This window comes from Nelumbo nucifera, chromosome 2 (genome assembly GCF_055504915.1).
Source record: "Nelumbo nucifera cultivar China Antique chromosome 2, China Antique-T2T, whole genome shotgun sequence".
In the NCBI taxonomy this organism is placed as follows: Eukaryota; Viridiplantae; Streptophyta; class Magnoliopsida; order Proteales; family Nelumbonaceae; genus Nelumbo; species Nelumbo nucifera.
The window spans coordinates 51,584,750-51,608,355 of NC_142650.1; the positions used below are offsets into that span (position 1 = coordinate 51,584,750).

General features: G+C 36.0%; 2 protein-coding genes across 4 annotated transcripts; one reads left to right on the forward strand and one right to left on the reverse strand.

The window, feature by feature from the left end:
• Positions 1 to 729: 729 nt before the first annotated feature.
• Positions 730 to 4,856, reverse strand: LOC104601140 (ras-related protein Rab2BV). Of its 3 annotated transcripts, none has more exons than XM_010264368.3 (3): positions 4,515 to 4,856; positions 4,195 to 4,383; positions 730 to 1,589 (listed from the first exon to the last, which is right to left on the reverse strand). In XM_010264368.3, exons 2-3 carry the CDS (start codon positions 4,357 to 4,359, stop codon positions 1,101 to 1,103), a joined length of 654 nt encoding a protein of 217 aa, XP_010262670.1. In that variant the 5' UTR covers positions 4,360 to 4,383; positions 4,515 to 4,856; the 3' UTR covers positions 730 to 1,100. The 3 variants fall into 3 exon arrangements, with proteins under 3 accessions (XP_010262670.1, XP_088755362.1, XP_088755361.1); XM_088899236.1 differs by lacking the exon at positions 4,515 to 4,856 and adding an exon at positions 3,396 to 3,606 and having other exon boundaries at positions 4,195 to 4,336; XM_088899235.1 differs by lacking the exon at positions 4,515 to 4,856 and adding an exon at positions 1,982 to 2,052 and having other exon boundaries at positions 4,195 to 4,332.
• Positions 4,857 to 17,695: 12,839 nt separating this feature from the next.
• On the forward strand, positions 17,696 to 21,897 carry LOC104601316 (subtilisin-like protease SBT4.3). Its single transcript, XM_010264603.3, has 10 exons — positions 17,696 to 17,903; positions 18,295 to 18,392; positions 18,518 to 18,609; positions 18,736 to 18,982; positions 19,246 to 19,738; positions 19,852 to 19,949; positions 20,059 to 20,277; positions 20,560 to 20,671; positions 20,783 to 20,996; positions 21,146 to 21,897. Exons 1-10 carry the CDS (start codon positions 17,811 to 17,813, stop codon positions 21,688 to 21,690), a joined length of 2,211 nt encoding a protein of 736 aa, XP_010262905.2. The 5' UTR covers positions 17,696 to 17,810; the 3' UTR covers positions 21,691 to 21,897.
• Positions 21,898 to 23,606: the final 1,709 nt, after the last annotated feature.

Genomic DNA, 23,606 nt, shown 5'->3' on the forward strand with positions numbered 1-23,606 from the left:
ATCTTTCTCAAGTTATGTTTCTTATTTAACTGGAACCCCTCAATCTTTATGGGGGCGGGGCGGCGGGGCCTCAGGGTTTAATTCAAAAATAACGACAGATTACACATTAATATTAGGTATTTACATAGTGCTAACCATGAAAGCAGATCACATTCCTCCTTCATTTACTCATCAAAAAAAAAAGATCACATTCCTCAAAACAAAACAGACACTTGCCAAAAGCAGGATACAATTCCAACTAATCCAAATCTGGTTAACCACCTCTTTTCTATTATTTTCTCAAAAGAAAAGCAGTATCTTTTAATAAGACAATCCTAATGAACCATTCCGCCATGCAGCTATCAGACATACAGCTAAACAACCACCTTTTGCTCGGGGCATATCCAATAAATGATACAATTGGAGGAATCACAGACTTTATAATCAAAAGGCTAAGTTTGGATGGTCAAAAGACTCAAAAAAGAATTGCAGAAGGAAAAGACACTTTCTTGAGTTGGATTCGTCGTTCCGTTCATTCTTTTCTACCCTTTTTAAGAAGTAATGAAAAGAACTAGGGCAAATGCTTTAGTAGGACTCATTAGTTAGCTTTTCAAGTTGGGTGGTTAGAATTTTCCGGTCGCATTGAGTGGACCAGACTAAAGCACTATGACAATTGACAAGTTGACAACCACCTTTAGTTGGATTCCGACGAAAAAAAAAGGCACCAAAGGTAACATGTCAAAACTCAAATGGTAATTAAAGAAAAAAAAATTATTACAAGTTAGGATGAATTCGTGAAACAAAAGGAGACACTAACTTACATTGTTTCTTTCTTTATCCATTTCTTCCCCCTGCTGAGAAACCCAGGGCCATATTCACTCTTCTTACCGGTCAGTTCCACCTCAAAAACAAAGAAACGGAGCAGAAAGCAAAAGCACAATCTCCTACACTACTAACACTATCAATATTCATTTCTGATCTGCTTTTCACAGCCACTAAATGGGAAATATCTCAAAGAAGTAGAAAATATTCTACAGGACTCTTGCACAAAAGAAAGAAGGATTTGTGCGTGCCTTCTCTTTCTCTCTCTCTCTCTCTCTCTCTCTCAGGAGATTTCCACATTAAGTAGAACAACAGTTCCTCTTGGGCAAATTCCCCGATGAATCAGCAACGTTGATGGTGGTCCCATGACCAGGGACACCAGTTGTAGAGGCTGCTTCCTGGGCTGCCAGTGCCTTCTTGCTTATGATGTGGTAAATCTCTGTCAATATAGTCTGGAATGCTTTGTCAACATTCAATGCCTCCAATGCTGATGTTTCAAGAAATGAGAGCCCTTCCTTCTCAGCCAAAGCTTGGGCATCCTCCTCGGGAACAGCTCTTAGGTGGTTTAGGTCAGACTTGTTCCCAGCCATCATGATAACAATATTGGAGTCTGCATGATCCCTTAGTTCACGGAGCCACCTTTGAACATTGTCAAATGTTTGCCTCTTGGTTATGTCATAGACCAAGAGTGCACCAACAGCTCCCCTGTAGTAAGCACTGGTGATGGCTCGATACCTCTCTTGACCAGCAGTATCCCATATCTGTGCCTTTACTGTCTTTCCATCAACCTGTTTCAGAAAACCAAATGTGTTGTTCCATTAACTTTTATTTCTGAGTGATGATTGACAAGAAGAATCTACAAATGAGAGACCCACATGTCTTTTGAAGTTTCATGTTTTCAGTGATAAAAAAAATTAAAAAAATCATATCTTCCCTGATTATGAAGTTATGATCCATGTAAATGATTTATACAACTAAGAAGAATGCTATCAAAGGGAAAAAAAAAAGTCCAACCACAGGATGATTACAATCTATTTTATGACTAAACGATGTATCCTCCTATTTTATTTCTGGCATTCCAAAGAATGTAATCTTGAGAAGATTCCAATTATCAAATCTGGTGATTTCTCAAATAGTAGATATATCATGTAGAACCCGTTCAATAGAAGGTTCATCCTACTTGCATGCGTTCCATGTGTTTGTATAAGGACACCACTAGTTGTCTTCTCAGTTCTCACTTATGTAGAATACCTACAATAAAACAGAAGTAGAAAAACTGGATCACCACTATATTTGCACCTAACTCCCCATAATTGCAGTGTAAAAGATTCATTTTCTCACTATTGTTTGTAACAAAACATTCAAGAGAAGATTAGGGTTATAATCCAAGTGAAATGCAAACAGGTGTGGAGATGCTTGGACAAGGACAATATAGGCATGGCTGATTTAAAGGATCTCTCATCAGATGGACAATTAGAATCCATTACATGGTCCCTCCCTAAGGCCCAAATAATCAGGAAAAGAAAAACTGACTGTAGCTTGAAAGTGCCCAAGAAAGAGAACGGAAAACCTTGAGCTGAACGTATATAATGTAGACAGTCTACATATACTGGTTGGACAAATACCCTTGTTTTATTTCATGTAATGGCAGTCACTTGTAGAGTTTTCTTGAACATAAAAGGGATGAGGAAAAAAATAAAGAGAATAGAACAGAACAAAGAAGAAAAGAAAAGCAGGCCAAACAAGGCCACATACAATGCATTCTTGTTAAACAGATGCTAATTATTTTTGAAATCATAGATTTATCAGCAGAAACTAGTAAGATTACACACTGGTACAGTGTAGTTGATATCTTCACTCCACTGCTAAAATCAATAGGGAGTCTCTGTTGTGAATCATTCAAGATGCACAGTGTTGATGTAAATTTAAACTGTTCAACTCTGTTTCACTGTAAAAACATTAGTTCCATTGCACCATACACGATTCACTGTTGTATGGCATGGAATCTCCTAAATGGATGAAGGATCCATGTAGCACAAACATTGAAATCTTACAGCAAATGGATTCTTAAGGGGAACTTGTATGTATTGTTTTCATTTTTTTCCTTTATCCTTTTCTCTTGATTGTTTCACATAAATGGACAACTAACATAAATTATGAAAACCAATTTTTCTCATTAAACATTCCAAGATAAAAACAAAAATAATAAACTTTAACATTTGTAATGACCTTTCTTAGGTAATTGAATGTTAAAATTCACAAGAGATCCAATTCTTTTTAAGTACGTAGGTTTCTGCATTTACCATGCAGTATGCCTATGCCCTTTCCTCTAGCTAGCCAAATGTTAAACTTCACATTCACAAGATATCCAATTATTGGACAGTACATACTTTCTTGCATGGGTATTCAAATCCTTGTTTTTTGAACTACCCACAATGCATCTGACTCTTGCTCTCGTGGGCATGTCCATGCAAAACTGACATGAGAGTCTCATGAGTAATACAGTTGGCAGTAGTCTTTTAACCCATACTGTGAAAATAATTGGCTAGCAGTAAGATTGACCATCTGGAATCACATGAACCGGATGGCCTTACCATTTGATCCATCAGAGATTAGTAAAAGTGGCCCCCACTGTTATGGCCATTCAAAAGAATGAGACACCTTGTAAGGTTGCTGCCCTGCAAGATACAACTGGTAATCTGGATAAAGGACAAGATGATCCCTTTCAAACAGAAAATCCTATGTGTCCGTCGACCGTCGGCATCTCTGTCCTCTATCTTTGTTTTGCAATAAATACCGCAGCCACTATACAAAGATAAATCCATGATTTGCCACATCAGTAGTATTTAAACTTCAGTTAATAGCTTTTCTCGTTTCACCATTTCACAACAAATCCGGGACCGTCAGTAAATGCTGCCCGTTCAAAACCTCGATTCAAGTATTGGTTACACTAGATAGTTTCTTTTAAAGATAAAATAACCGTAATGATTGAAGTCCCAGGTAAGAAAAAAAACACAATAGTTAAAGAAGCACAAAACATACAAACTAGTTCCATTGCCAGGAAAATATACATTAGAATTTTAGCTTTTTTCTATGGAAAAAAAAAAGTGTCAGAAATCCACTAGTTATCTACGATGAGTGTACGGAAGAAAACCCCGAAGTAAAAATTACCTTAGCGCTTACAGATTCTCAAAAACAATAAGTATGAAAAGTATTAATAGTATTTCATGAACTAACGAGAAGTACTAATATGATGATGTTAATTAATAGAAAGGTTTCTAGTTGACCAAATGAAAAGAGATAGGGTGACCAAAAAACCACCCAAAAGAAGAATAAAAGAAGAGGAAATCAAGGAGGAAACAAAATCTACAGATCAGAGCTGTTAAAACTCACCTGCAACGTTCTCGTCGCAAATTCAACTCCAATTGTCGATTTAGACTCCAGACAGAACTCATTCCGAGTGAACCTGGAAAGGATATTGGATTTGCCGACACCTGAATCGCCGATCAAGACGATCTTGAAAAGATAATCATACTCGTGATCAACCTTGTGAGCCATGATTTATTTTTGGTACTATCCACCCTACCAGATAGATCCATTTCAAATTCAGACAAAACATCAAAGAGAAGAATTCGAGCGAAAAGCAAAAGCGAAGGAAAGCTTTTCTCTACATGCTGAGGGATCGGACCACCGAAGATGGATGGATAACTTACCCTAAAATGAAGACAAACCAATCGAGATGAAACAGAGGAGATCGTGTTGAAAATGGTACGTTCCGTCTAAAAGAAGAAGAGAAACATTAGGTTTCGAATTCAAAATAGATATATTTTTTTTTTCTGAAAGAGAGGGAGATTCCGATGAGTTGAGTTGCAGAGGCGATGGTTACGACAAGGGAGCCATTGACGAAGGTATTCCCTCTTTGCTTAGCATAGCCAATGAGAGGAAACAGAAAAACCGACGAAAAGGCATTTGAAACGGCCTTGCCTATCGGGAGATTAAAATGAGCAAATTTCGGAGATTTTCAATTTTTCTTTGGGCGGATTGATTTTTGGTGCTGAATTCAGTGAATTGACAACAATTTTTTTACGAACCTTAGCATGCCCCTGGTAAGAAGACTAAAAGAAAAGACAAATCATGAAGTTGTTTCTAACGTAAAGGGGTATTTTTGTCTTTTAGGATATGCACATTACTCAGTCCCCCTTGACTATAATTTCAGCATTTTATTTTACATCCTCGACTCATCGACTGCAGAGGGCCCCAGGGACAACTAGGAAAATACGTCAAAGAATAGCGAGGTCCAATAATCGACAACTGGACGGGCGAGATATTCTGCTCTAGGGCAGGGAGTTTTTAATTTTTCTTTTTGTTAACATATGGCTTGGAGCATGATAGAAAGATGAATGCAATCACAGATCGAATGAAGTGGACTGATGATCAGCAGAGATGTTGTAGTGAATAGTGATCATTGGAATGGGGTCCACCGAGCTGCTCTTCAAGAGTGAAAATCTTTACATTCAGTTGAGGACCTTGAGGTCAGGGCCTTCTGAGTTGTGTTTTTAGGTAATTCGGTGGGTGGGTATTGGGTACTGGGTACTGGGTACTGGGTAGGTAGGAAATATGAAGCAGCAAGGCATTATTGGATGATTATTTGCAATTTGCAACGGGTCTGAGTCGTCCGTCCCTCGTCCGACTGTAGAGCACCCGATCAGAGTCAGAGCAGGTAATCTACAATTCTACAATGGTGCAGGGAAATAGTTATTAAGGCCACCAGGCAGTGGCCTTACGTGAGACAGCCTTGTGTGTGTCAACTCTGCAAATAAGAAATAAAGAAGGCGTAGCTCCACCAATCATCTAAAAAACCCATGTGAAGCTGACACCGTGGATTGACAAGTGGCGACCCCTTCACCTAACAGGCTAACATTTACTATTTAACAATGTTCTTTATTGAGGATCTGGCCAGCGTTGTGTACTAGTATTGTCACTATTGGTCAGCAGATTCGGTGGTAGCCCATCCCCCTAACCTCATGTGTTTTAAAAATCGGCTCGAATCCTAAATGACAATTTTGGTGGGTTGAAGTTGAACGGACAAAGCATTTCATTAACCAGTAAAATCAGGAACGAAGAGTATTCTGGTTTTTAATCCAATCCACGTCTTAAATTAAAACACCGAGTCCCAAACTTTTCAATAAACCTTAAGGTAGAAAAATGTTGGCACTTTTTTGCGTGCCACGTTCATCCAACACATATACTTTTATAAGGAGTCTGTGAACTAACGTTGTCGTTAAATTGGTACTTTGCTGGCTGGTTGTAAGTTGTAACAGAAACTTGGAGGATGTTTGGGATTGTTTAAATTAGTATTTTTTTAATAAGTGTTTACCCCACATTCCCACTCATGGGTGTATAGATAAATTCTCAGGCTAGTTGTAGTATATCTATTTTGATAATTAGGTGGTGGGACAAGACAGGCAAGAAATACAATAAGCACTTATAAAAAGTTATAATTCTTTTATTAGAAACAGATTATTTTTAGGTCATGCTTTGCACAAGTGACGAGGAAAATAGGCTGGGCTTGGGTCAGGCCTATGTGTCTTGTGCATAAAATACCATATATTTATTATTATATGCATATATATATATATATATATATATGCGTGTGTGTGTGCAAGACATGCTGAAATTGGCCATTCCTAGTTTGGGAGACTTCCTGCCTTTGATGATGTATTCAGCATAATGTATCCAACCAAATCTGGGAGCATATTCCTGTATAAGATATAGTAACTGAACCGTGGGAATAAATCCCAAACCAACAATTCCTAATAAATAGAAATCAAACTGAATCAACCACTTTGGTTGTTAGCATGGGGGAAAAATGTGAGAGACGAGTGCCTTGTGTGTGTACATGTGTATGTTGCATTTACTCTTATCTTACCTAGAGAAGTGCCCAAAAATTTACTTAAGGCTGCATTTTCCATATATCTTACAATTTTATATATAAAAAAAGGGAAAACTCTCGATTAGTATCTTATATTTTAGGCTTAGTGTTATTTTAGTCTCTGAATTTTAAAATGCAATAATTTAGTATTCGAATTTTCAAAGCGTGTCAATTTAGTACCTGTCATTAATCAGCCCGTTAATCAGCCATTAAGTGTCATTTAAAAAAACACAAATGCCCTTCAAGTGTCATCTATTTTTTTATCAACCATCCAAATATTGATAAAAAACAACAGTCCCAAATCCTTGCCTCTTCTATTCAAGAAAGGTGGAATCACCAAAACTTTCTTGAATAGAAGATACAAGAATATGGGACTATACATTTTTTGTGAACTTTTGGATGGTTGATAAAAAAGAATTAGATGACACTTGAAAGACATTTGTGTCTAAAAATACCCAAATCCTTGCCACTATTTAAGAAAGTTGGAGTCACCAAAACTTTGTTGAATAGAACAGACAAAAATTTGGAACTGTTCATTTTTTATCAACATTTAGATGGTTGATAAAGAGAATTAGATGACACTTGAAGAACATTTGTGTCTTTTTAAATATAACTTAATGACTGATTAACAAGCTAGTTAACGACAGGTACTGAATTGACACATTTTGAAATTCGGGTATTGAATTGTTACTTTTCAAAATTCAAGAACTAAAATGGCATTAGGCATATAGGCCAAAATTACAGGATATTAATCAGAAAATTTCCATAAAAGAATAAAACATTAAAAACTAACACGGGGACATTGACACCTCTGTTCATCTGTTGTCTATTCCCAACAAAAGAACGATGCCAGAGGGAGAAAGAGCCCTTTTAAAAGAGATAAAAATAAGCGACTAACCGTGTTTACCCAAATTTGGAGTGCATTGTAATAGGCATAGTGCCTGGGACAAAGTCTGAACCCATGCAGATGCAGGGTTTGACGCTTGTAACTACAATACAGTGGGGTAATAGGACCATTGAAGGAACAAAAGTTGGAATACTCTTGGTATTAGTTCCTATATTTATGTCGAACTCTAGTCCTTTCCTTGAGTTGGGATCTCCTGCCAATAAAATATGTTCCAATATCTTATCAACTTGTTTTGGCACCTCATATTTTACTATAAAACCGGATCCCACCGTAAAAGTGAGATCATATGATATATCCGGTGTCTGGTGATGTTGATAGGGTGTTAAAATATATTTTATTGACAGGTGATCCAGACTCCCTTTCCTTTCGAGGCATGGTGCCAAACAATGTTGTTAGACTTAGGTCCAATGTAAAATCATTTTGGTCATTGAATCTAAGGGATGATCCTGGGCCAGGCCGGGAAAGCTTAGCACCAATAATAGGGTTATAGGCTTATAGCAACCGGGGCCCGATTTAGGACTTATATCATAAAGTCATAACAATATGTATATGTGGGTCGGGCCTGAAGTATTAGCCCAGCCCAGGCTAGAAATTTATATGCATGATGTGGGCCTGGGGCCAGGTTGTGCTGAGCTGAAAATGATAGCTCCAGCTAAATCACGAGTTAAATAATTTAATAATCAGATTTGATTATTGTATTAAGTTGAAATTATGAAAAAAAAACAGCTGATGTTCTAAAATATCTTTTAAAATTGTTTTACATCACGATAAGTTTAAAATGATAAATATAAGTCATTGTATCCCTTTTTAAAACATATATTTATTATAAATTTTACCATGTCAACATATCTAAAAATAATGGGACCAAAAAACGTCTTGGCTGCCCATTCTCAGTTCTAACAGTCCACTGTCCACCACAATAATTCAAAACCCATCCTGGCGGCTTTAAGTATGGCAACGGAACCCATAGTGGTTTAGATTTTGGAATTCAAATTCTTCTCATGCATAAAAATACATAACCTTTCCTGCATTTAAAGGGTAGAGGTAGGTTGGGTTTAGACTCTATATCTAATCTCTTAATATTTTTTTATCATATATAACCAATAAATAATTAAAATAATACAAATAAACGATAAAGTTTTCAATTATTTGATTAAGATGTGTAAAAAATATATAAGTTATCAATTATCCTTCACATAAGATTCAACAAAATATGGGTTGGGGAGGGTTGGGTTTAGTCTAAAATACCATACCCTACCTATACCCATATGAGTTGTAGAATACTAGAATCCCAAAACCCATTCTTCAGGTAAAAAACCCACTCCATCAGGGAGGGTAGGGTAGAAATTGCCATCCCTACTTAATTGCCTTTATAAACCGATAACTCATTAAACAAGTCAAATGGATCAATGTTTCGATCATCTACCACCATTAACCAATCAATTACTTTCTTTGTAATATAGCAGGTTAGAGGTTAACTAAACCAAAACTGCTATCAAAGTCATAGGACTAACCATGGTTTTGAAAATTGGACCGGTTGACCTGGGAATTGGTCGGGCAATGGATTCTGTTTCACCCTAAAACTATTCTTGGGCCAAAAACTGTTATTTGGTCAGCTACCCACTGACTTGGGTGGTCAAACTGTTGACCCAAACAATGGTTTTTGGCTGTTTTAAAAATTTTAAATCAGAATGGGCCATCCATTCGAATCATACGGTTGGACCATTCGACTCAAAAATCGGTGGCCAAAATGATTCCATGTCCGATCCGGTTTTTAAATCTTTGGGACCAATTGGCCAATTCGACAACAATTTGAAACACTAGTCCAACAATTTGATTGGTACATGTCTAACAAACCAGGTGTCCAATCACGTCAGACAGTCCCACTTTTATTCTCAGGCCAATCTTCTCTTCACAGAGTGCATCTCACATTGACCTCACAGCATGTCTTGGCCCTGTATTTATATTTATTATTCATGAGGAGATGTTCCCAATAGAGGGTACAGAGGTGTAACTGTGAGATCGGTGTGAGTTTCAATCTGTGAGGAGCAGATCCCAATTCGCTAATTGTAGGTGGTACCTATTCCATGCATCATGTGTGAATTGGGATCTGCTCCTCACACCAACCTCACAGGCACATCTCACCATGCATTGGGTACATCTCCCGTGAATAATAATGTATAAGTATGGGAGATGTCCCTAATAGATGATGGGATGTGCATGTGAGGCGCCCTGTGTAAGGAGCAGATCTGGTCTCATCATGTGTGAAGTTTCATTTAAGACTGGAGGTAGGGGAATAATTATTATATGTAAAAGTCCTCAAGTACCTGACCCTAATGGACGAGATTGGCTTCAGTCAGTGCAAGGCCCGTTCGGCCTTGCATTGGAAACATCTCCATACTTCTAAGTTTTATTTCATGGGAGATATTCCCAATAGAATGCTATGATGGTTGTTTGAACGGGCTTAGCACTGACTGAATTCCATTTGCTAACGGACAGTTGTCAGTTAAATCAGTTGATCCTTTGGCATATCAGCATGCGAAGAACCATTCTAAGTCTGATAACAGGTTGGAGTCTAAAAATTGAAAAAGAATTAGGCCCTAGAAATCCCTCCAAAAATTAAAGCTTTTGTCTATAAATGCTGCTTGAATAGCATATACAGCTGTTTAGGATGTTCTTTCTCATCGGGGAATGGCCTTGAATAATCAGTGTCCTCTTTGTCATAAAGAAGCTAAATTCATTACTCATGCTTTGTTAAACTGTGATCATGGGAGAGCTTCTTGGTGGCTGTAGTTTTAATATCTTTGCTTGATGATTGGTGGATATGGTGGCTGGAGCATTGTGGTGTAACCTTTCAATTTTATTGAATTTTCAGCTATACTATTATGGCATTTTGGAAAGCAAAAACTGACTTTATCTTTTATGATATTATTCATAGTCCTAATGTCCCTGTCACTCTTGCCAACATGATCATGATGAAGTGAAGAAAGCTTTTAAACAAGACTCGATAGGCTTCTCTCCTTTTTGAGGATTCTGCTTCTTCTCAGGCTTTTTGGACATTCCAAGATCAAGTTTGTTAAAAAAGCAAACACAGATGGAAGCAGAATCCTGGAAACGTCCAAAACAAAACCAATGAACCAATGGTTTAGGAGGCTTTGGTTTTGCTTTTAGATCGGACGGCTGAGGATTGTAGAACTGCCTTCCTTCTCATTTTATGCTGAACTTTTTGCAATTCGTGAGTGTTGTTTGGGCCTCTCAAATCTAATAGCGGAATTTGGATCAAGCTCTGTAGTTAAAACTCTTAAAGCAGGTTCGTTTGATTCCCCTCCACAGGGGTATTAAGGCCCTGTTAAGAAATGCTTACATGGAGTAAGTGCATTTACGTATGTTGTTTTATTTCCTATACCCAAGGACAATAAATTTTTTATAGACCCGACAAAATCTGAAAAAAGAAGATGAATATCTTAGTAGATGGAAACCAAAATTCCATTTACCAACTTCCTCTTCTCAAAATCCAAAAAAATGAAAGGCCCTAAAAAAACTTTTTTTGATGGTCCTCCAAATATATGGCTTATTATTGACGATATTTATATGCTTTTGTGGTACTTCCTTTGAGTTTCAGTTTGTTAGAAGAGAAGCAAATGTCCCAACGCCACCTATGAGCGGCCTTGAAGATCTATTTTGGTCTCCTTCGAGTTGCATTTAGGAGGCTCTAAGTGTTGATCTATTGAAATCTTCAAACTCCACCTATTTTGATCTGTTGTAGTGCAGTTGATGCTCTTTTCTTTGATTTAGTTTTTTTTTTTTTCTTTTTGCTGTTTGTTTGTTGTCTCTGTGTTTTCCTTTTGTTCCCCTTGTTTTTATTTGTTCAATGGATTATCATTTTTACCAAAAAAAAAAGTCCTCTAAATGTTGTATGAGGGTATTTATTACCTTGACATATTTAAAGAAGAGGTTGTTAGACTAGATACGCTCTTCCCCTCTTGGTTGTGCTTGGTTTAATAAGAAATAAGAGTTCATAAGGTATTTCAATACTAATTTGTTAAGAAAATATCCTCAACTTTCTATTTTTTTTCTTATTTTCTATTAAATAAAGCATAGCCTTGACGATGGTTTTTCCTCACTTACTTTTCATCATGCCTTTGACTTTTTTTACTAGTAAGTGTATACGTGCTTTTGCATGTAGCAATTTTAGATGATGATAATGATAATAATAATGCATCCAAAAATTTCTATAAACTTTATGTATTTTTATTTTTTTATTTTTATTATTAATCATATGCATATTGCAAAATCTAAATCTAATTACATAAATACATTATCCAAATATGTGATAATCAGATTGAGTTATGAGTTTTACCAAAAAAAAACAAAACAAGGATTGAGTTATGAAGTTTCAAGTATCACTTATTGGCCTACTTGCTTGGATAGATTCTTCTTTTTTTTTAATGCTTTATCTTTTTGGTGTATCTTTTCTTTTGTTTATTTATAAAATAAATGTAAGATTTAAATGGAGGGAATTGGATGAGGTAAAAAGTAGTATTTTAATTTACAATTTAAACCTTATAATTAAATAGGGATTAAATTCACAAATGAGTAATTTAGTTAAAAAAAAGTTCCAAAATCTTATTCATATTTTAATAGTTGTGTAAATATAGAATTATATATGTGTTCAATTTTTTTCTATAACTTTTTTTTGTATTTCTATGTGTAAAAATAATTCTAGTATGTCACACTTACTTTTTGTTTAATATGGTAAATATATGATATTATACATATGCATGAAAGTTTTTTTTTGTAAAATTTATGTATTTTTTTTATTTTATGTTTTAATAATTTTATATTTATTTATGACATTAAATGTTAACATATTTGACCCAAAAATTGAACTATTGATCTTTGCTAAACAGTAAAATAATTTCATTTTTTGTCAGTTCTAAATTATGCTTTTTATTTTTATTATCAATAAAAATAATTCTTATTTATTACACTTATTTTTTTTAAATTGATTAATAAAAATATCATAAACATGTTTAATTTTTTTTTACATTTTTTACATTTTATATATTTATTTCTATTTTAAAAATTTTATTACCTAACTATGACTTCATAAGTTGATCAATTTGATTCAGATGTTGAATTGCTTAGCTACAACTTGGATAAATAATGGTTTTGTTTTTTAGTCATTTTTAAAATATATGGGCTTATATTGTTAAATATTGACATGGATCTAATTAGTAGCATTTAATTAAATATGGTGGAAAGTAATAATTTAAGTTGCATTTCTAACCCTTAAATATGGGCATTGTAGTAGCTATTAAAGTTAACATTAAAATTATAATAAAATGATTTTTATACATTTTCTCAAACAAAGAAATAGGGGGTAATTTTAGTCCCAAAAAAAAAAACCTTCACTTTATATCCACACTTTTATATATAGTATAGATATAGATTTAGATTGTGAGCTCTCACACCTTCATATCCACAATGAATCAATGTAAAAGTACATCAATTGCATTTTCAATTTTACATAAACTACTATTTTTTGGGTAAAAAATAAATTGCTACAACCGCGATTTCAAGCATGGGGTGTAAACTAGGCTAGGCTATGGCCTAGGTTAAACCCATTATATTGGGTGCTACGACTACAGACTACTCACATATGGGTGTGAATTTAAATAGAATGATTTAGAGGGTGTTTGATAAAATGATTGGTTTTATTTTTGAAAACAAAAACAAATGTATTGTCTTCGAAAACCCCCTTAATTTTAATTTTTAGCTATGAAATTCTATAAAAAAAGGTAGAAAAAATAGCATCTATATAAATATATTAAGCTGAAATGTGTATGTAAGAAGGTCTAAGGAAGAGACAAATGGAATCTAACAGTGTTTTTGGCCTATTTTTCATAGAAATTACAAGAATTCCACTCTCTACCAACTCTCTCTCTCTTCTGCTTTTTTCTTTCAATTTATAAGAATGCTACTCTCTCCTACCAACTCTTTCTCTCTCTCTCTCTCTTGTTTTTTTTTCTTTTAAATTACAAGAATGCCACTCTTTCCTATCATCTCTCTCTCTCTCTCTCTCTCTTTCTCTCTCAATCTTTCTTACAAATTACAAGAATGCCATCTCTCTCTCCTTATAATTTACATGAATGTCACTCTCTTTCCAACTGAGGGAGACCTTAGCTCGGCATCTCGGCTGCTAAGGGACTTGCATACAAAGGTAGTCGAGTTCGAGCCAAGCCGAACTCAAACTTTTGAGCTCAAGCTCAAGTCTCTAATTCGAATCGAGATCGAGCTAGACGACACCTCGACCACTGAGGGAGACCTCGACTTGGCACCTTGGTCACTGAGGAAGATCTCGACTCAGCACCTCGACAATTGAGGGAAACCTCAGTTTGGCACCTTGTCAACTAAGGGAGACCTTAGCTCGATACCTTGCCTGCTAGGAAAACCTCAACTCGACACTTCGGCAGTTGAGGGAGACCTCAATTTGGCACCTCGGCAATTGAGGGAGACCTCGGCTTGGCACCTCGACTGTTTAAGAGACGTGTAGTCGAAGGTAGCCGAACTCAAACTTCTGAGCTTTTGACTCAAGCCGAGCTTGAGCTCGAGCTCAAGTCTCTAAATCGAATCGAGCTTGAGCTAGACAACACTTCAACTACTAAGGGAGACCTCGGCTCCGCACCTCAGTCATTGAGGGAGATCTCGGCTCAGCACCTCGACAACTGAGGGAGACCTCAACTCAACACCTTGTCAACTAAGGGAGACCTTAGCTCGACACCTTGCCTGGTAGGGGAACCTCAACTTGACACTTCAGTAGCTGAGGGAGACCTCGATTTAGCACCTTGACAATTGAGGGGGACCTTGGCTGCTTGAGAGACTTGCAATCATAGGTAGTCGAGCTCGAACTTTTAAGCTTTTGATTCGAGCCGAGTTCGAGCTCGAGCTCAAGATTCTAATTCGAATCAAGCTCAAGCCTGATAGTTTATGAGCGGAACCCTACAACGTAGGGCTCCCTTCACTAGTTTTATGGTAAAGTGGTCATGCTATGTGAAATGACTGAAGTGAAAGAAAAAAAAAAAGAAGAAAATACTCAATGCTCAAAAACATAGGAAATTTTGAAAGAAAAAAAAAGTCCTTTATTTTCTTTAAACATCATTTAATAAAAACAAAAAGAGACTTCAACAGCAAAGTTTTAAAGGTAGCATTGCCTCATAAACATGAAAACAAAATTTTATTTTTACCATAAATAAAATATCTAATCAAACAACATAAATATGAGATCATATTAGCTGAATGTAGGGATGACATTTTCTACCCTACCTGGTGGGTAACCGCCCCTATACTCCTCAACGGGCCAGTTTTTTTTTTGCTTAAATGATGGGTTTTGGGGCGAGCACGAGTTTTGGCATTCTACAACCTGTATGGGTATGAGTAGGGTACGGTATTAGGCTAAACCTAACCCTCCCTGACCCGCATATTGTTAGAAAGCATATAAACTTTATGTACTATGTGTTGAATTTAATAATATTTAATTTTATGTGAAGGATAATTGCTAGTTTATGTGTTTTTTACATGTCTTTATGAAATAAGTAGAAAACTTGATGTTTATTTGTGTTATTTTACTTATTTATTGCTTATATATCATAAGAAATAATAGGAAATTAGATGCAGGTTTCAAACCCAACCTGCCCCTACCCTTGAATGCGGGGAGAGTGGGGTTAGGGAGAGTTTTGCACTTTCATGTGTGGGGAGGGTTTGGATTCTCAAAATCCAATCCATTACAGGTTTTAGGGTGGGTACGAGTTGAGAGGTTTAGGGAGGCGAATAGGGTCTAGAATTTACAAAACCTTCTCCAAACCCGCCCGTTATCATCCCTACTAAATGCAATGGCTGTGTAGTGGGATGTTGAACCAATGATAACGCCGCACACTACTTATTAATGCATATGGCCCATAATCACTCACTCCTATAACGGCTGAAGTTGTTGAACTGAAAGAATTATTGTTTTATCTTTTAGTTATCAAAATAATAATTAAATAACAAAATTTTCAAGGGTATAGTGATCTTCCCAATTTAAGTTTCAACCGTTAAAGAACCCATAATCCTCTTAAAAATTTATTCATTAAAAGACAAAGCAATAGACTTTTAAGTTGAGCATCATGAAACCGCCCCTTAGCATATGGTTAGTGTGAGGCATTTCCACAGCTGGCTATCACATTCAGCTAATCCCAATTTTACACAGACCACCCCTCTAATTTTTAGGTGTCGACAATTTTTTCCATGACTTATTAAAGGGTTGATAGTGAAAGTAAAATTACTAAATTATTCATTCAAAATTCTATGGGAAAAACAACTATTTTAAAGAATAAATTGTTTCAACGAAAAAAGAAGATAAAAAATACAAATTGTTCTAAAGGCATTGATGAATCGGAATCATGGCAGTCTCAAGATCAACATTGTCTATAGAAAATTGAGAGAAACATGTGAAAGATAGGATTTAAAAAAAAAAAACTAAATTAAAAGGCAAAATGGTCTCATAAATTTTCATAAGGGTAATTTGGGTTTTAGAAATATTTAACAAAATATTTTATGAAGCTAAACAGAATGCTAACGTCAGGGGCAAAGCGTGAAATCCAAAAGTTTAAGTGGTTATTTATTGCAACTTTATTTGTTTCTTTGATACTTAGGGTCATTTTACTGAACGAAGGTCGTCTTTTTAGATTTTCCTTATTTTTCTCCTCTATATATATAAAAAAAAAGTTTGGGGCAGACATGTGTCACTACCCCCAAAGTACTGTAATTTATCCTAAAAATTAATTAATATTTTAATAATTGTAGATATTCAGTTATATTGCTAATTACTATTTTAAATGCAGTTCTAATTTTAGATATATTAGGCTACTTGTTTATTGATCCTATATATACATGGGAATTAAAATTTCTAATTTTTTATGAAATAAAGCTGGGAGGTAAATAATAATGGTAAAATAGTCCAGAAACATAATAGTAAATATATGAGAGTATTAATTAGGTGAGTGTCATTCCTTGTTTGGTAATATTAATGCATAACAAAAATTATTATCAATGTATTAATTAACGGCTAAATAAATTACCAAAAATAACTTAATAAATGCAATATTATTCGATATAATACTATTACTAATTTAGTAGTTATATATTAAATTATTAATTATATAATTATAAGCCATTAAAATAATGCACTTATTTAATTGTTAAACATTTCAGTGGTTTTCCTTTAGGCTCAGTTTGGAAGGAGTACAAATGCAAATATGTAGAGTGCAAAACTTTATATTTTGTATTAGTACTAATTTAGTAGTTATATATTAAATTATTTTGTATGTATTTGTATTGTACATATTTGCATTTGTATTCCTTCCAAACTGAGCCTTAAAGGATTTGTTATAAATAACCCTATGGGCTCTTTAAAAAATTTGTTTTTATATAATAAATTAAAGGAATAAGATCAGGTTTCGCTACCTTTCCCTACCTGTTCTTTCAAACCAAACACAACCTTAATTAAGTGAGATTGAACCCAATTAGTTAGAATTGAGAAATTAGAGAGGAGACTTTAGACAAATAGACAAGAGACTTGATGTTATTTGAAACTTGAAAGAAGTTGAGAGAATGGTTGTTTTCCAGCAACGTTTGTTTTCTAAGCATCATTAATAAGTCTTAATCCATGTATTGGTTCTAAAATTTCCGTGTACTGTACGTATGTACCCAAGAAATTGCCCCCGTTTGATACTTTTGCCTAATTAATGGATTGGTTAATTTTGCAGTAATTAAAATGCTAACCCATTATCGAATGCATCATTTTGAAGTCCAAACTGAACCGCTGACTGGATCATCTTTGTTTAATATAATTAATTATTGATATTCCCACATTTTTGGGTTTTCATTTCTGCGGAGTGTGGAGTGTGAAATGAAATCAAAATTCAAATTACCTTGCTGTAAATGGTTTCAGTTTTAGTAATAGATTAATTAGTTGTATTTCTATAAGTGCTCAGTGCTTGGATAGAATTCTAGTAAATATATAATATTATTGAGTAGTTTCTTGATTTGGTATCTCTCCCGCCCCGGCCATATAAATGTAGGCCTCCTGAATCCTGATCATCTTCACTCATCAGCCATCAGCATCCAAGAATGGCTACCTTGAAGTCTCTCTCGTTTTCTCACATTATTCTAGTAGTTTTCATGGCCATCGTCGTTAATGCTACTGATGAGGAAGATAGAAAGGCAAGTCATGCATCTTCGCTTTTTATATAGCTACTACGTGCGTTTAGATCGATATTAATCTTTTGTTAATCTGGTGCTATATTCTATGCTGAGTATATAGATCTGTATGAATAGCAGCTAATATGGATTCTCTAGTTATGTTGATGGGCCATTTAGCTTCTTCAGTTGGCGATGAATGGCTGATGATATTGTTCAGATTCCAGAACATAGACCTTCCAATATATAATACATGGATTTCTCTTGGTTCATGCATGCATGCATGCAAAGTTAAAAGAATATATATATATATTATTTTGGTCCGTCTAACAATTGATCAATATATAATTAATATTGTGGCTGTATATATATAATTAATATCATGGTGATGATGCCGATGATGATAATGGTTTAGGTTCACATTGTGTACATGGGCGCCCTTAATCCTGATCAGGATGGATATTCACCTTCATCTCAGCATCTTAGCATTCTGCAACAAGTTCTTGAGGGAAGGTCTGTATTATACATCCAGTGGCTGTGTATTATTAATTCTTGCTTCAACTTTATGGCTCTGCTCTGATAATTGCTGTTCGTGCTTCTGATCAATTAATGGACTATTATATATTTTTCCTTTGAAGCTCGGCGACTGAGTCCCTCGTACGCAGCTATAAGAGAAGTTTTAATGGGTTTGCAGCCAAGCTAAACGAGCGCGAGAGACAAAAACTTGCCCGTTAGTAATGCAAGACCCTTTATTTCCTTTATTAATTTAATTTACGCCTAGCTAGCTAATTAAAAGAAAATTTGATTTCTTCTCATCTATATAAATTACTATATATTATTAAGTCTTTCTCATCAGGCATGGATGGTGTTGTATCGGTGTTTCCAAGTAGAACCCTCCAGCTTCATACAACGAGATCCTGGAATTTCATGGGTTTAACTGCGGCAACGAAAAGACAACTGAATGCTGAGAGTGATGTGATAGTTGGTGTGTTTGACACCGGAATCTGGCCGGAGTCTGAAAGTTTCAGTGACAAAGGATTCGGCCCTCCTCCCAAGAAATGGAAGGGTACTTGTAATGGTGGCACCAATTTCACCTGCAACAAGTAATTTTCTTCACTCCATGGACCATGGCTGGCTGGCCTAATATAATGGTTCTTCTAACGAGATTAAATTTGTTGTGTTAATTAGTATTTATATAGGAATTGAATACTGAGTATAGGTTGAAGGCAAATGTTCTCTTCATTTATTTATTTATATATCTTGAGATGTCAAATTAACATTGATCATGTCTTTCATGCATGCATTCACAGTGTACGTGTCAGCAATCTGGAATATAATGTATTAATTAATGTAATTATTATTGCAGTAAGCTGATCGGCGCTCGAGTTTACACTGAGATTGAGGAAACTGCAAGGGACAGGGAAGGACATGGCACACACACAGCCTCAACAGCAGCAGGGAACAGAGTGGTGGGTGTGAGCTTTTATGGAATGGCTCGAGGAAATGCAAGGGGAGGAGTGCCATCAGCTAGAATTGCTGTGTACAAGGTCTGCAGCTATATAGGTTGTGTTGAAGAAGATATCCTCTCTGCCTTTGACGATGCCATTGCTGATGGTGTAGATATAATCTCCCTTTCATTGGGACATAGTGCAGCAGCTGAGTTATCTGCAGATTCCCTTGCTATTGGTACATTTCATGCCATGGCCAAAGGCATCCTAACCTCCAGTTCTGCTGGGAATTTTGGTCCAGAGAGAGGGTCAACTTCAAGTGTTGCACCATGGATGTTTTCTGTAGCAGCCAGTAGTATAGACCGTCAAATTATTGACAGACTTGTTTTAGGGGATGGTACACAGCTTGTGGTAATTAATTAAGCATATATACCAATCACGTTTTTTCTTTAATCAATTAGTACTGTAAGTCATCATCAGTTATTTCAAGAATTCCAAACTTACATTTGGTTTAATGGGTTCAGGGTAGATCTGTTAATTCATTTGGTTCAAGAAGAAGAAGTAAAGTTGATCTTGTGTATGGCACAACTGCTTCAACGCTATGTGATTTTACTAGTGTTCGGTATATTTCATCTGTGGCCGGATTAAATTGATAGAATTAATTTCAAGTTTCTTTCAGAGAAAGACTACTTAATTGAAACTAGCTAAGATATTGTTTTGCTTCATTTCAGACGTTGCAGTTATGGTTGTTTAGATAGGCGTTTGGTAAAGGGGAAGATTGTGCTATGTGATAAGGTCTCATTAGGAGCGGAACCTATGCGAGCCGGTGCTCTTGGGGTACTCATGATAGATAGAGTATTCAATGATGTTGCTTTAACTTATCCTCTTCCTGCAGTACTGTTATCCTCCGAGAATGGGGAGAAGCTCAAGCTTTATCTGAATTCCACAAGGTAAGCCACCCTAGCTCAATTCATCTATATTTTTATCTTTTCTTATTTTTAATTTAACTGCGAACTACTCTTTCAGAACAAAATTGTGTTTGAATTTGATGTCATTAAGTCAGAGCAAAATCACCATCAAACTTCACAATAAAATTGAATAATGGAGTTAATGTAATTTAATCAAATTAATTAAACTAAAGCCATTGTAATGCTTTCAATTCATCTTTGAGATTGTACTTATAATATGCTTGTCCAAACTCCAAACAATCACTTTTTATGTTTTATCCTCAGAAATCCTCAGGCAAAGATTTTGAAAAGTGAAGCAATTCACGATTCAAGTGCTCCTGTAGTAGCTTCATTTTCATCTCGTGGACCAAGCGTAATCATACCAGACATTATTAAGGTTCATCTTTATTTGTATATTTTATTGTTTCTTCTCTCCCTCTCTCACTTCTCCACTCTCTGTCTTCAGTTCTATTAATTTCGATCGATCTCCTGGGAAAATATATTGCAGCCAGATATAAGTGCCCCAGGAGTAAATATTTTGGCAGCATTTTCGCCTATTGCTTCACCATCTAATGATGATGGGGATACAAGATCAGTGGAGTATAGCATATTGTCTGGGACCTCCATGGCTTGCCCACACGTTACTGGTTCAGCTGCTTATGTCAAAAGCTTCCACCCTGATTGGTCGCCTGCTGCCCTTAAATCTGCTCTTATGACTACTGGTACCCATTCTCTCTCTCTCTCTCTCTCTCTCTAAGTTTGATAATCAAACATATATAGCTTTTAATTTCATTCTGAGCTTCTTCATGTATTATATATGTTAAAACTTAATTCTAACACATACACACGCAAAATTTCCTTATTTGTATAGCTCGGCGTATGAGTGCTGTTAAAAATGAAGACACTGTATTTGCTTATGGTTCTGGCCATATTGATCCAGTGAAAGCTAAGAACCCTGGTTTGGTTTATGATGCCCATAAAGAAAACTACATAGAAATGCTGTGCAATATGGGCTACGATTCGAGGAAGGTTAGGCTTATATCAGGTGACAACAGCAGTTGCCCCAAGGCGAGGACAGGCGAAGCTAAGGATCTCAATTACCCTTCAATGGGACGTTATGTTCCAGACTTGAAGCCATTCAAGACTAACTTTACGCGGACTGTTACCAACGTTGGCTTCCCAAACTCCACATACAAGGCGAAAGTAACTTCTTCAGGTCCTGAGATGAAAATCAGCGTCGAACCCAGTGTTCTGTCGTTTAAGGCATTGAACGAGAAGAAGTCTTTTGTTGTGACTGTCAGTGTAGGTGAGCTATCATTAAAACATCCTGCAGTGTTTGGATCATTGGTTTGGTCTGACGGAATTCATAGGGTCAGAAGTCCAATTGCTATATATTCAGATCTCCCCACCAATTAAGAAAGTGTTCTCAAATTCGCTATAGTCGTGGAATATTTTCATCATTGTAATGGCGGGGAGAGCTTGATGTCACTGTGTTTATTGCAAACATCATCTGTGTAGTGAAGCTCATTCATCCACTTTTTTTTTTTTTTTTAATTCAAACCTCTCTCTGTTTGTCCGTATGGATTATCTTAATTAATAAAACTAGTTAAATTTTTAAGTGTACTTTTGGCATCGATGCTGCAGTTGTAAAAACGGTGCTGCTGATGTGTGGGTTCAAATTTTTTTTGTTTGGAATCGTTGCTGCCAGGTAGGACATTTCCTGGAGCAACAACAAGTTTTTTTGTTTGGTACCAATGCTTCAAGAAACATTTTCTGCACTTTTACCCATTATCCAGTGCCACATCACTGTCCTATTGGCAGCAACGAGCTGCAGCTCTAGGAAACGCCAAATTTGGCGTTGCTCCAAGCCATGCCTTCCCGATTTCCAAGGCATGGCTTAGAGCACCGTTTTTTATGAAAAAATGGTTCCAAATAGACAGCTGTTTCTTGGAGCACCGTTTTTTCCTACGTAGCACTGATGTGGCATTGTTGCTCCAAGAAACGACAACGATGCCAAACAACCGCTAAATAATTAGAAAGCATAACCTCTCTCTCTCTCTCTTGTTGAATCAAAGGCCGGATCATCTTTTAGCATCAATGCTAACACCAATATGTTTGAAACTATTTTTCCATAAAAAACGGTGCTTCAAGCCACGTCTTGGAAATCGAGAAGGCGTGGTTTGGAATAATGCCGAATTTGACATTTTCTCAAATTGCAACTCGTTGATGCCAACAAGGACATGATGTAGCATTGACATGGACTTCCTATAATGGATAACAGAAAGTGTTGTTGTTGCTCTTGGAAACGTCTATTTGGAAGCAACGTTTCCAAAAAAAAAAAAAAAAACACTGTGGCATTTGATAAGAGGTGCAATAAAAGCTACCAAAAAGAATTGCAAGAAAAAATCAGTTTTTCTATTATTAAATTTGTGCTACAATTTTTCCTTTTATACATTTTCCTCAAGTCATTACTCATTAGATATATTGTGTATGTTGTCAAGGAAAAAGAAATAAGGGTCTCTTTTGTTAACAGTTAACATTTGAATTGGAATAGGAATTAGAATCCCTTGGAAATTGAATGGTCTATTCCTCTCACCATTTGGTTCATATTGGAATCACAATTGGCTGGAATGGATTCTCATTCCCAGGGAAAGGATCATTTCCTTAAGTGGGGGGAATGCCATTCCACCAGAATAAGAATGAGATTCCAATTCCATTCAACCAAATAGTTGGACCATTCCAATTAGGATCTGATTTCGAACCCTTATACTTGCAAACCAAACGGATCCAAAAAGAATTTGATAAGCTACAAGGAATAAATTAGTAATTCTCAATATATTTTTGGATAAAATGTAGGGGATGTTTGGAACCGTGGCTGTTTTTTAAAAAAATGGTGCCACGTTAGATCCACATAGGCGTTTTAACAAATGCCCATGTATCTCATTGTTTGGTTCAGCCGATTATTAAAAAATTAGGCATGCCTCAAAAATCAGGACCCCCCCGATGCATGAAACGTCAAATTTGGCGTTTCATGCATCAGTGAACCATTTCCCCTAATGGTTGACTGATGTGGTGCTTACATGTGAGCACATACATGAAAAGTGATGATGAAAATCGCCTTACCAAACAACATAGTATTGCTCACTGCCTACGTGGCAGAAACGTTTTTTTGTGAAAAACAGGTCTTGGAAGCATGTGCGTTTTTTCTTAAAAATCAGTCCCAAAAAGCGTCCACGCATCAAAACACCATGGTAGATAGCCACATTGTACTTAGGGGGTGATAACACTTAGCCCCCTCAACTTTGTTTCGGGGGAATGGCCCACCCCCTTAA